At 42.4% G+C, this 12,872-nt stretch overlaps 1 protein-coding gene across 1 annotated transcript in view; it reads left to right on the top strand.

The window, feature by feature from the left end:
* NT5DC3 (5'-nucleotidase domain containing 3) overlaps nucleotides 1–12,872 on the top strand; it is a 68,937-nt gene that overhangs the window by 22,953 nt on the left and 33,112 nt on the right. The window contains exons 2-4 of the mRNA XM_009248165.4: nucleotides 3,162–3,346; nucleotides 11,369–11,443; nucleotides 11,919–11,974. Coding sequence (XP_009246440.1) covers nucleotides 3,162–3,346; nucleotides 11,369–11,443; nucleotides 11,919–11,974 — 316 coding nt within the window. The remainder of the gene's footprint in view (nucleotides 1–3,161; nucleotides 3,347–11,368; nucleotides 11,444–11,918; nucleotides 11,975–12,872) is intronic.

The raw sequence follows: 12,872 nt of genomic DNA, 5'->3' as shown, positions 1-12,872 counted from the left end.
ATCTAGATTGTCAGTGTGAGTGAATTTATTGGTTCATACATGTGCCTTCATAATGACCTGGAAATTCTATGTAGGGATATAAAGGCTTAGTTTTAATAAACTAGGTGCAATGTGGGATCTTAATTGGGAGCCATGAATAGGCTTTAGGGGATGAATCCCATGAAATTTTCTGCAAAATCTGCACATGCATGGAGAGGATTCCATAGCTTCTTTTAGGTTTTGAAAGGGATTCAGATCTCAAAGCTGTTAAGGAGCCTTGTGAAATGCTCAGAATACCTCACTGTGGCTGGGTTGGTCCCTGACTGGGGCCTCAGTGCCCTGATTGGAGCTGTTACTATGCAAGAGGAATGCTTCTTGAACGTTTCAGGTGGCTCTTTAGAGTGAATGAGTACACTATGTGCCATTCATAGTCAGAAAGAAGTGAACAGGAAGGAAAGGGGAAGCTCAGAAATGATAGATTGACTTTATTTTATTTTAGGAAAAAATGTACCTGAAAGGGAGTTAAGAACATAGATTCTGGAGCCAAACTTCCCAGGTTCAAATCCCAGCCCTGCCATTTGGTGCTGGTGTATCCTTAGCAAATTAAGTAATTTCCATGCATCTCTAGTGTCTTCATTTGTGAAATGGGGATAAAGTAGTATTTGCTTCCTAAGGTTGTGGGAAGGATCAAATGAGAGAATGTAAAGTCTTCTTGATAGCATGTGGTCACGGTAAGTGCTTAATAAATATTAGCTGTTATAATAGAGTCAGGTGGTTGTCCTTAGTAATGTGAAAAGTAGTAAAATATGGACAGTTCAGGTTTTATGTACATGTACCTATCTCCAAAAAGTCACCTGCCTTCAGCATTTGTCTGCCTGTGAGCTATTTCAAGAAAATTTTGGTGCATAAACATCATAAAAGGTGAAAAAAAACCTCTCATATATAATTTTAGCAAAATAGGATAGTCTGTGTTTTTGTCATAAAAAATTGGATGATTGTGTTCATCCTGTTAAATGATTAATCTGGTGAGAATATCACATTTTTTTGTCTTTTGAAATATGTTGCTCAGTCTTTGATCCTGAATTTCATCTAGGATGTGGTCATGGAGGCCTCGTCATCTGAGACGTCACCCTTATGATCAGTTTCTCCATCATCATTAGGCCTAGAGAACTGCTGTTTCTCTCTGCATTCACCTCCTGGCACATCTGATAACTGTGAGATGTCTTGCCTTGTTAGCTTTCTTTTTTTTTTTCTTTTTGCTGTTATGGATGGAAAATGAAAAACTGATTTCTCAACAGTGTTCCATGAAAGCAAAAAAAAAAAAAAAAAAGAAAAAAAGAAAAGACTGCAAAGATGGTATCTTCAGACTTCTTTTATACCTTCTTGAAACTGATGCAGTTCTTTGCGCAGTGCCGTGAGAACTGAAGGATGATGTCATAGTGATGACTTATTTCACTACTGCACTATCTTAAGTGATTTCTTATTCTCCTGCTTTCTTAATTTAGTCTTTTAAAAAATCATAGGTGGCAATAATTGAGAGGTAATGATGAAATAATTCTAATAATAAAGCATTTCAGCATACTGGAAAAATAACATCACCAACATCCCCTATTGCATCTTAGATTTTTTAAAAGGGTCCAGTGGACTCATGGAAATTGTAAAGTAGAATGAATTTTTGAAAGGCTTCCAAGAAAAAAATAGAAATCATGAAGTAGCAGTCCTTACAAATAGTTAGAACTGCTCAAAAAGAAACCCAAACCTAACATCCAGTGGACCCTGATGGTAGAAGGTAGTCACACGTTTACAAACCCATCTGAAGGAAATCATCTGAAAGGCGAAGATTAACACATGAAGGTGCTCATTGCAGTGTTATTTTTATTAAATAGGAAAAAACTTAAATGTGTAACATAGAGTACAGGTTGAACATCCCTGATCTGAAAATCTAAAATCCACAATGCTCCAAAATCTCAAACTTTTGCCTGCTGACATGATGCTCCAGTCGCTTATTGGAGCATTTTGAATTTCAGACTTTTTGATTAGGGAGCCACGATCGGTAGGTATAATGCAGGTATTCCAGAATATGAAAAAATCCTATATCCAAAATGGTTCTGTTCCCAAACGTTTTGGATAAGGGATGCTCAGCCTGTAGTAGGTTGATTATGGCACACCAATATATATCAAAGTCTCATGTAATAGTTTATTCTCAAAAAGTATAGGATCATGATTGAATATTAAATTTAGTGAGCTCAATGCAAACCTGTATATATAGTGTGAGGTTAGCTATGTAAAATATATACATAGAAAAATGTTGGCAGCAAATACATAAAATGTCAGTAGTTTTTTTCTGGGTGGTGAGATGATGTATGATATTTAGATTTTGTTAACTATACTTTTACTTTCTAAAATCTGCAACATGTATTTTTTAAACAAATCCTTTTTGTGATGTTGAAGCAAATGTTCTTTTCTGGTAGCAAATGTTCTTTTATTGAGGAATAATTTATATAACATACAATTCACCCTTTTAAAGTCTCCCATTCAGTGGTTTTTAGTACGTTCACAAGAGGTGTTCAACCATCACCATTGGCCAGGTACAGAGGCACACGCCTGTAATCCCAGTACTTTGGGAGGCTGAGGTGGGTGGGTTCCTTGAGCCCAGGAGTTTGAGACCAGCCTTGGCAACACAGGGAGACCCTGTCTCTACAAAAAGTACAAAAATTAGTAGGGTGTGATGGTGTGTGCCTGTAGTCCCAGCAACTCAGGAAGCTGAGTTGGGAGGATTGCTTGAGCCCTAGAGATTGAGGCTGCAGTGAGCTGTGATTGTGCCACTGCACTCCAGTCTGGTTAACAGAGCAAGACCTCATCTCAGTCCCCCAAAACCATCACCACCATCAATTTTAGAAAATTTTCATCACCACAAAAAGAAATTCTCTGCCCATTAGCAGTGAGCGGTCCTAGGAAACCATGAATCTCCTTTCTGTGCCTATGGATTTGTCATTTCTGGACATTTCATATGAATAGGATCATGTAACATGTGGTCTTTTGTGGCTGGCTTCCTTCACCAGCATGTTTTCAAGGTGAAGCAAATCTCTTTTGTAGTCTAGTTTACTCATTTTTTTCGTTAGAAATCATACTAACCTTTATTTATTATGTAGTATAATGTATTTTTTTTTCTTTATTTCCAGAATTGGTTCCTTCCATTATGAGCAACTTGTTGAATCCAGATGCCATTTTCTCAAACAATGAAATGAGCCTGTCAGACATTGAAATCTATGGCTTCGATTATGATTACACCTTGGTGTTTTATTCAAAGCACCTCCATACGCTGATATTTAATGCTGCACGGGACCTTCTCATCAATGAACACCGGGTAAGATCACAGGGAAATTTCAGGCTTCTCCCTCCCCTTTTCCCCTTAGAACAGCCTTGAGCTGACATGACCCCAAGTCTGCCACAGAGAAGTCATTTAATAAACCGTTGATGAATGAATAAGTAGATTTTGTTCCCTTCCAAATAACTCTTATCTGGAAGATGATAGTTTTTTTAAAAAAAATCTTTAGATATCTTTTGGCAAAAGACCTTCCCAAGATGCGCATTAGTGAAGATTTGGCTGTAGATATTTACACTCTCGTCTTTCACAGAATGACACGGTGTCTCCTGGAGCTTGATGAATTGGCAGCCTGCCTGTTGAAGGAGATGTTTTACCTTCAACACCAATTTGAATTGCTAAGAGTACGGCATATTTGAATGTCTTTCTTCTGATACGTAGTATTGTTGAGAGTTTTTAATGAGGAAGGAAAAAAAGAAAATATGCAACCCTATCATTTTTTTCTGTAGTCTGATTTGAGTACACATTTCAGGAAGCAGGATAAGAAGTGTCCTCAGAAGTCTTGTGGGCCCGTACCCTTTGAGACCCCTCCCGGGAAGTACAGCTCAGCTCTCCATCTCAGACAGGTGCACGTTGCCATAGGAGGTGGTTCTGATTTTTGGGAAGTTCTTCCATGGGTTGAACAATTCTGCCTTCATACAGCTCTCACCATTGACCTCTTTTCTTCTTTGATTTATTGCTTCACATGTTTCTTAAGCCTCCTTGTGCCAAGCCCTGCAATACAAGCTGGGAAGATAAAGATGAGTAGGAGACAGGCATTGCCTGTGGAGAACCAACAGCCCAGTGGGGTCATCGGTCACGTGGGCAGATCAGTTATGCAGCCTCCTAGTGGAGGTCTCCTTAGACATTGAATGTGTCTGACTGTGATGGTTAGAACAACTTTCTCTGTCTGAGGGAATCGGGGAAGCAAAGAAGAAGGTGATATTTCAGCCAAATCTTGAAGGAGTTGGCAGCAAAGGAGGGCTGAGGGTGGCTATGAGTAACTTCTAAACCCAAATTATGCAAACTACTATTTTATATTTAACTATTCGAGTACCAGACGTATAATGGGCTAGTGTTGTATAGACCAGCCATTACGCCCTCTAAGACTTTTCCCAAGTTGATCGTTCCTAGTTCTTTTAACCGTTCTCATTTGTCCTCTTTTCTTTTCATCGTCCTAGTCATCTTCCTTTGTGTGTGCTCTGGTTTGTTTCTCTCAAATGTGAGGCCTTGAAGATGTTACCCCAGGTGGGGTCTGGCTAGAGTGGAATAGAAGACCATCACCTCCCTGGTTCTGGATGCCATATTTTATTAATGCAGCCAAAGTTCTCCTTAGTTTTGGATCCTAACCGTTTGATTCAGCATATTTTCTGATCCTGCTCAGTTTTTGGTTATCAGTGGATTTAAGCAACTCATTTTGTCCATATCCAAAATGCAGTCATGGCATTTGCCAAAAAGAAGCTTCCCTTCTGCCACTAAGCCAGCAGCCTGCTTTCTTTAGCTATGGCCACTTTACTAGATGTAAAACCACCTAGGCACTTGGCATCCAGCGGCAGGTCTCGTTTGTTCAAGGGACTACTCTCTTCTATCTAAACTGGGGTCCTTTGCCTGGATCATGAGATGAAAGCCCACTAAGAACGTGGTGGTTCTGACCTTGGTTGTTTCCTGCCTGCCACCCCATGCCATCTGTTCACCACCCCCTAAAAGGTGGATCCAAAGGGGTGTTGCATTGGTGCTGGCATTTCAGTCCCATGTCAGCTGCAGTGTTTTCTGTGACTTTGATGTCGTTTATAAAAAGCAAGCCATGATCTCAGTGGCAGTGTTCATTGATTGTCCACTAGGTGCTGAAAGCACAGGTTCTAAGGCCTCACTGCTGGGGTTCAAATTCTGCCTTTATCACTTACTTCCTACATAATCTTGATTGACTCACTCAATTTCTCTGGACCTCAGTTTTCTCCCCTGTAAAATGGGCATAGTAACAGTGCTTTCCTCACAGACACTGTGGTAAATGAATTAATAAATGTAAAGTAGATGGCACGTAGAAAACACTTAATAAATGTTAGCTATTTATTAATACTAATACTATTATTTCTAATCTGCACAACAACCCTGCACACACATGTTATCTCTGTTTACAGCTGAGGAAACTGAGGTTCAAAAAATTAAGCTACTAGATCAAGGCCACAGGCCAGTAGGAGACAGAACCAGGATTTGAACTCAGGTCTGTCTGTTTCCAAAGGACTCTATTCTCTCCTCGACTCCATGTTGCCTCTCTTATGGGGTTACTAACATCTTTCCATCTTATGGTTTTTTTTGTTCAGATGCAAATAAAATATTCATGAAAATAAAAAATTTATGAACATAAAAAGTTTATGAAATTTGAGGGGAAGAGAGATGGAATAGATGGATAAAATAAAAGCTGCAATCACTGTTATTTGAAAAGCGTCTAGATTTAAGATCATTGAAATTTCATTCTCATTATGTCTGTTTGTTGCTTTGATAAAACTAAAGTTATAATACGAATTATATCAGGCATATTAGTAGAGTCAATTATGCTTATGCAAATTTTTCTCTTCTGATTAAACAAAATAATTCTTCGAAGTTGCACTGAATTCAGGACCATTTTTGCAGCCAAGACCGATGCACTTTGTGTAGTTGTAGAAATGGAAAGACATCTGCTTTTGAGATGCACAGTCATAGAACAGTAAATTTGCAACTTAGCATCTTTCCAAAAAGCAAACATAAAAGGTTCCAGCTCCTTCATAATTACCCTTTTTAAAAAATAAGAAATTTTTTAAAAATGGAAATTTTTTTAAAAAAATTGAGTAATAACTGTCTATATTTTGATTTTATTTGTCCACCAAGGAATAGAAAGGGAGGGGTAGAAGAGCTCTTGATTTCATCTCCCAGCTTCACACCTTAGTCAGCATTTCTTCTCATTAGTTGGCACCGTTGATCACCTGATTGTTCATATCCAAAGCATCGGCTGTGAACCCTTGCACTCCATGTCCACGTCTGATCTCTCAGCAAATGCTATGCTCTCTTTTTCCTTTAAATAAACTTTTAGTATAGTTTTAGGCTTACGGAAAAGTTGCAAATACTGAGTTCCTGTATGTATACACCCAATGCCCAGTTTCCTCCAATGTTAACACTTGACTAAGGTACATTTGTTACAACTAAATAACCAATCTTGATACATTATTATTCACTAAAATCCATACTTCCTTCAGATATTTTTAGTTTTTACCGAATGTCCATTTCCTGCTCCAGGATCCCCTGCAGGACACCACATTACAGTTAGTTGTCATGTCTCTCAGGCGCCTCTTGGCTTTGACAGCTTCTCTGACTTCCCTTGCTTTTTTAAATGACGTTGACGGTTTTGAAGCGTGCCAGTTAGGTGCTGTGTGCGTTTTCCTTATGATTAGCCTGGGTTATGGGTTTGGGGGAGGAAGACCACAGAGGTGAAGTGTGGTTTTCATCCCATCATAGTGAGGGCCCCCCAGCCTCCTCCAGCTGCCTTCCCTCCTCCCCTCCTGCTCTCCTGCTCCTTGAACCTCCAAACCCTTTCCTACTTCTGCCTTGGAGCACTCTTTCTTCCCCCAGATGAGGCTTGCTCCTGCCTTGCTTTTTTTACACCCCCCAGATCTGTGAATGCTTGTATTGCATTTTCTTTTAGAACATACACTCTGAGGCGTTATATTCCGTGTGTGTATTTTCTATGGTCTGCCTCCCCAGGTAGAATGGGAACTTTGCAGGGGCAGACATCTTTGTCAGTGTTGTTTGCTGCTGTATTCCCAGGCCCTGGCATTAAGTAGGTACTCAGTAAACACTTGACGTCTGCATCCATGAGTTCCGCAGGTAAGTGAGAGAGTTGTGCTTCACGTGGGGCCAGCGTTCTGATGAGGTCATTTTACTCTAGCGTCGTGTTTTGTGTGAATTTCAGAGAGCTTAGTTTTTGTGCCCTTCTGCGTTGCCTCTATTTAGACTCGTAATTTAGGCTACTTTAAATATTAAACTGGGACCTCTGGAAAACAGGTATGTTTATAGGCCTCTGGACCTCAGGAACCCACAGCAGTGTTGTAATGTAGAGGTTACTAGCTGTATCTGAGAGCTGTAATTACCCAGGACTGTAGGAATTAGGCACACATGGAGAAGTCCTGGGTTCTCTGCTGCATTTTGGTATTAACTTTGCTTGAAGCTGTAGGGATGTTTCTGTAGCATTTTCAGGGGGACACTTTGCTCTTTATCAGCACACAGGAGTTTGCCCAGATTTTAAGTGGGATTAGAACAAAGTCAAGGTACTAAAGGAAACCAGACTGGGCCTAAATTAGAATTTTAATAAAAACCCCAAGTCAAGGGCTTTTATCTTTTATATTTCTGACTGCTTTTAGGGATACCAGTTATCTCCATAATATCTCGCCTTGGGTGAGTCTTTTTATTTTTTCCCCCTTGGGTGGTGAAAAATTTCTAAACTATGAAAAGTCCTGAAAATCTAGCTGAGACTGTTAGAGAGGACTGTAACCAACTGGCTGCTGTGAGTGGCTCTGGTTCCTGGGCTGGATGTCACTGTTAACAGATGTTCTACTGATGCTATGTTTGTGTGTGTGTGTGTGTGTGTGTGTGTGTGTGTATTGGAAATGGGCCAATCACGAGGATGTTTTTGACTAGGCTGGTTGTATGGGGAGATTACAATTTAAGGGCAGGAGTAGAGCATAGAAATTTCTCTAGTCAAAATGGTTCGACTAGAAGAGGCCTTGGAGAAGACTTACCTAAAGTCATATGGGAGAGTAGCAGGGGCTAGTAGGGTGGACCTAAAACCCCAGGCCGCCAGTTCCCAATCCAGCAAAGCCACTTAATTTTGTTGAGCACTTGCCATGTGCCAGGCACTGCCCTGACTTGCCACACACATTTTTGGGCTGAATCCTTTACAATTCCAAAAGGATAGGATTCTTGTTATCTTTACTTTGTAGATGAGAAAACCAAGGCTCAGAGGGACAGACGACCTTGCCCAGGGTCACCCAGCTAGCACATGGCAGGACCAGGATTTGACGCCTGGTCTCTCAGTCCCAGAACCTATATTCTTCATTATGACATTGTCCTGTTGGGGCTTTTCCAGCTGCATCTGTCAGTTTTCAAGGTCATTGATATGGTTTGGCTGTGTCCCCACCCAAATCTCATCTTGAATTGTAGCCCCCATAATCCCCACGTGTCGTGGGAGGGACCTGGTGGGAGGCAATTGAATCATGGGGGTGGGTTTTTCCTGTGCTGTTCTTGCAACAGTGAAAAAGTCTCAAGAAATCTAATGGTGTTATAAAGGTGAGTTCTCCTGCACAAGCTCTCTTGCCTGCTGCCGTGTAAGATGTAACTTTCCTCCATGATTGTGAGGTCTCCCCAGCCATGTGGAACACTGAGTCCATTAAATCTCTTTCCTTTGTAAATTACCCAGTTTCAGGTATGTGTTTATCAGCAGCGTGAGAACGGACTCATATAGTCACTCACTATGGTCTTGGGACCAAATAAACGTTGTGTATTTCTCAGGAGTGGCTCCCCAAGAATAACATTGAGAGTGAGAGGCAAGGGGAATGTGAGTGTGTGGAGGGCATGTCCTGCTGGGGAGCCCAGATAAGCCTCATTCAAAGAAAGAACCACCAGACTTTTCAGCAGTAAATGCTGTCTTATTTAAGTGCCAGCAATCAACTAAAGTAGTTGGTGCTCCACGCATAACTGCAGATGCTTTCAGCAAACTTGTCGAGCCCCTCTGAGGTGGCAGGTGCTGCTGTCACAGGGAGGTGATGAGTGTCCAGTATATGGTGGCTCAGAGTTGGTTCAGAATTGATTATGTGGTGGTTAGGGGTGGACTTGGGTGTGACACAGACCTGGGTTCAAATACTGGCTCAACCACTATCTAGCTGTGTGACCTTGGGCAAATTCCTTGCCCCTGATCTTCAGATTATTCAATAGTAAAATAGGCTTGAGATGCCTGCTTCCTTCATGCTGGTGTAGTGAGGGATAAAGATAAAGAAAGTCATAGAAAGTGTCTAGTGTGTGGCACATAGCATATGCTCAGTGAAGGCACTGCTCTCAGTGACATATTAAAATATTTCTTTCCTGTCTGCCCTCTTATCATCCATGTCATGAGTTTAACAGGAGATTGCAGAACTGCTGAAGTCCCTTGGCCCCCATTCAGTAAGCAGATCCAGGGTGCCAGGCGTTGGGTTCTGTGTCAGCTTGTCAAGTATGTCTGCAAAAATGCAGGACCATACACAGGGTTCTCAATTCTTGGAAACGCCCATGAATGGAAATGTCAGTTTGGTGATTTCTTGGCACACATGGCGGATGGTGGATAAATGATCCCAAATGTGACATTTGAGTTAGTGCTTCGTGCAGCTTGACTTGAAAAATTGCCACATGTGGGTCAGCCTGCTGGTCCCAGGAAATGTTTTTGTACAAATGGAACACTGGCCATGAAATATTAGCAGCTCAGCCATGGAAGGAGGTTTCCTGGGCATCTTAATAGTTGTCTGGGTTTTAACTTAAGCAACTTGCATCACAGTTGGAAGGTCCTAGTGATGTCGCCTCTCTAGACTCAGGACTAGACGTTCTGTCCTGCAGGTCTGTGCACCGAGGGCAGAGGGGCAGTGGGGAGAGCAGGGGAAAAGGTGCAGCCTGATCATCTGCCCACCATACCCTAGCTTGTTTCATTCAGAACCTCTGATGTCCCTCTGAATAAAATGGGGATGGTAGGGCCTGCCATGTAGTAGCAGCAGAAATGGCGCCCACAGATCAGTGTCATCCCCAGGGTAGCTTGTGTCCTAATTCTGAGATTTAGGGAGAGAGAAGTAAGGTCTTGGATACCTGGTGCAGTAGATAAGGAGGAGCCCGCAATTTTGCATAGTGTGAGGAATGGCTTGATAATAGGAAATACCAGGGGAGCTGGGCTGCTGTATTAGTTCGTTTTCAAGCTGCTGATAAAGACATACCCAAGGCCGGGTAATTTATGAAGAAAAAGAGGTTTAATGGACTCACAGTTCCATGTGGCTGGGGAGGCCTCACAATCATGACAGAAGGTGAAAGGCACATCTTACATTGGCAGCAGGCAAGAGAGAGAATGAGAACCAAGTGAAGGGGTTTCCTCTTATAAAACCATCAGATCTCGTGAGTACGGGGGAAACCACCCCCATCATTCAATTGTCTCTCACCAGGTTCCTCCCACAACACGTGGGAATTATGGGAACTGTAATTCAAAATGAGACTTGGCTGGGGACATAGAGCCAAATCATATCTGCTGCCTTCACAACTGTTCTGAGACAGAGTGCTGGATAGTAACCGTAATCCATGTGCCAAGGAAGGGCCTCCCTAGGCCTAGTGTGGGGAATGCTGTGTCTGACAGCCGTGGGGTTGCCCAGCTGGAGGGTGGGCAGTGGCCAGCTATCCAGATGAGAAAGGCAATGAAAGCTCTATGGAGAGGCTCCACTCTGAGAAGTTTTCACCTTAAGGCTCTCCGTGAAACCTGGTAATGGGGCCGTCCAGGGGCCTGCCACATCAAGTTGCTCACATATGAGTTGAATGGATGGTTGACAATGAGTTTGAGTAAAGCTGTGCTTCCAGTATTAGGGGGAACATTCCAGCCTCTCTGCAGCAGCCTTGAAGATAAAAGGAGGGAGTGATGGGTGGAGATTGAAGCTGATGTGTTCCTGGGGTCTTAGGGATCTGGGAGTCTAGGGACACAGGTAGGGGAGGGAAAGAGAGGAGAGAGTTGAGAGAAGTTGGCAGGGGAGGGAATGAGGCCCAGCCTGTGCTTGGGCAGATGGACAGTGTGCAGGGCAGGATGGAAGGCTCTGGCCAGGGTGCTTGCTGGGAGGCGCTTGGACTGGAAGCGGAGGGACAAGCAGTGGTCTGCCCCTTCTGACCCTAACTTCCCACTGGTGTATCAACTACCTTAGCCTTTGTACAAGGGCCAGATCTGGACAGGATCCTGCACTTAGCACATTGTTGGCTAAAACCAGTTCCTTTCTTCTTTCTTAGTATCCAGCAGAAATCAGGAAGTATGAGTACGACCCAAATTTTGCAATTCGTGGACTTCATTATGATGTACAGCGGGTAGGTTTACTTCTCCTGTTTTTCTGTGGTTTAATGATGTTTGGAAATGAAATGTACTCTTGGTACTTTTCTTTACTGAACGGGCAAATTAGTTTTAAATTATGTTATTTGGGACTGCAGAACCAAATTTATTCACATATCTTTGGATAGAATCTTCTGGAAGAGACTGTATTAGAAAAGCATAAATGCATTTAGCTATTTAGGAGGTACTGTTTATTTCTAGTAGTCATTTTGATGTTTTGAGGAGGAACCAGTTGCCATATCTATTTTTTTCCCCTGTCTTTTGCAGATAGGCCATTTCTTTAAAGAGCTGTACAGCACATTAATTAACAAGCATCCCTTTCAGGAACATACAGTGTGCTTCCTTGTTAGGGCAGCCTAATGTTGATAGGATTTATGATGACACCTGGATGGCTCATGTAACATGCAAATAGTTATACATTATTTACATGTGCATATGTTTATGTTTTTAAAGGCAGTATTAATGAAGATTGATGCTTTTCATTATATCCAGCTGGGAACTGTCTACAGGTAAGAGTAAGAGGAGATAGATTTAATTTACGTGAAGTAACCAGGTGCTTTGGGTTTCAGGACCCTCTGACTGTTTAATGATGAAGAGGGCTGAAGTGTGAATATGATTCATTCATTCACTCACTTACTCAAGAGCATTTGTTGAGGCCTGCTACCATGCCAGGTGCTAAGGGCTTGGTGTGCACTGATGTCCTCAAGGAGCTCAGAGTGTGGGTGGGAAGTCATGTAAGTGAACTTCACTGCAGTTCAGAGTGACAGAGGTGATGATAGAAATGTGCTCAGAGGTCGGGAGCAGTCTGGAGGACTGGAGGGAGGACTAGTTTTCCGGAGATGCTGGCTGGCAAGCTGAGGGAGGGTCCTGATGAGGAGACTTGGAGCAGGAGGGCTTTGGGGGTGAGGGAATAGGGTTCTCCTTCCCACCATGGTATTTGGGTGGTTTGGATATTGAGACTTTTTTTTTTTTTTTTTTTTGAGATAGAGTCTCGCTGTGATGCCCAGGCTGGAGTGCAATGGCACAATCTAGGCTCACTGCAGCGTCTGCCTCCCAGGTTCAAGTGATTCTCCTGCCTCAGCCTCCTGATTAGCTGGGACTACAGGCACATGCCACCATGCCTGGCTAATTTTTATATTTTTAGTAGAGACAAGGTTTCACCATATTAGCCAGGCTGGTCTTGAACTCCTGACCCCAAGTGATCTGCCTGCCTCAGCCTTCCAAAGTGCTGGGATTACAGGCATGAGTCACCACGCCCGGCCGTCTTTGTAACTTTTAAAATGGAGGACTTGGCCTTTTTTTTATTCTCCAATTTGGGAGGGGATTTAGGAGTGTGATTTGTATCTAGGTGCACAGCTTATACTTAAAAGTATGTATGTCTTAGCTTACATTCTTCTCTCACAAACT

This window comes from Pongo abelii, chromosome 10 (genome assembly GCF_028885655.2).
Source record: "Pongo abelii isolate AG06213 chromosome 10, NHGRI_mPonAbe1-v2.0_pri, whole genome shotgun sequence".
NCBI classification, from domain to species: domain Eukaryota; kingdom Metazoa; phylum Chordata; class Mammalia; order Primates; family Hominidae; genus Pongo; species Pongo abelii.
Note: the sequence above shows the minus strand (reverse complement) of the source record. Positions and strands in the feature narration are given on the sequence as shown.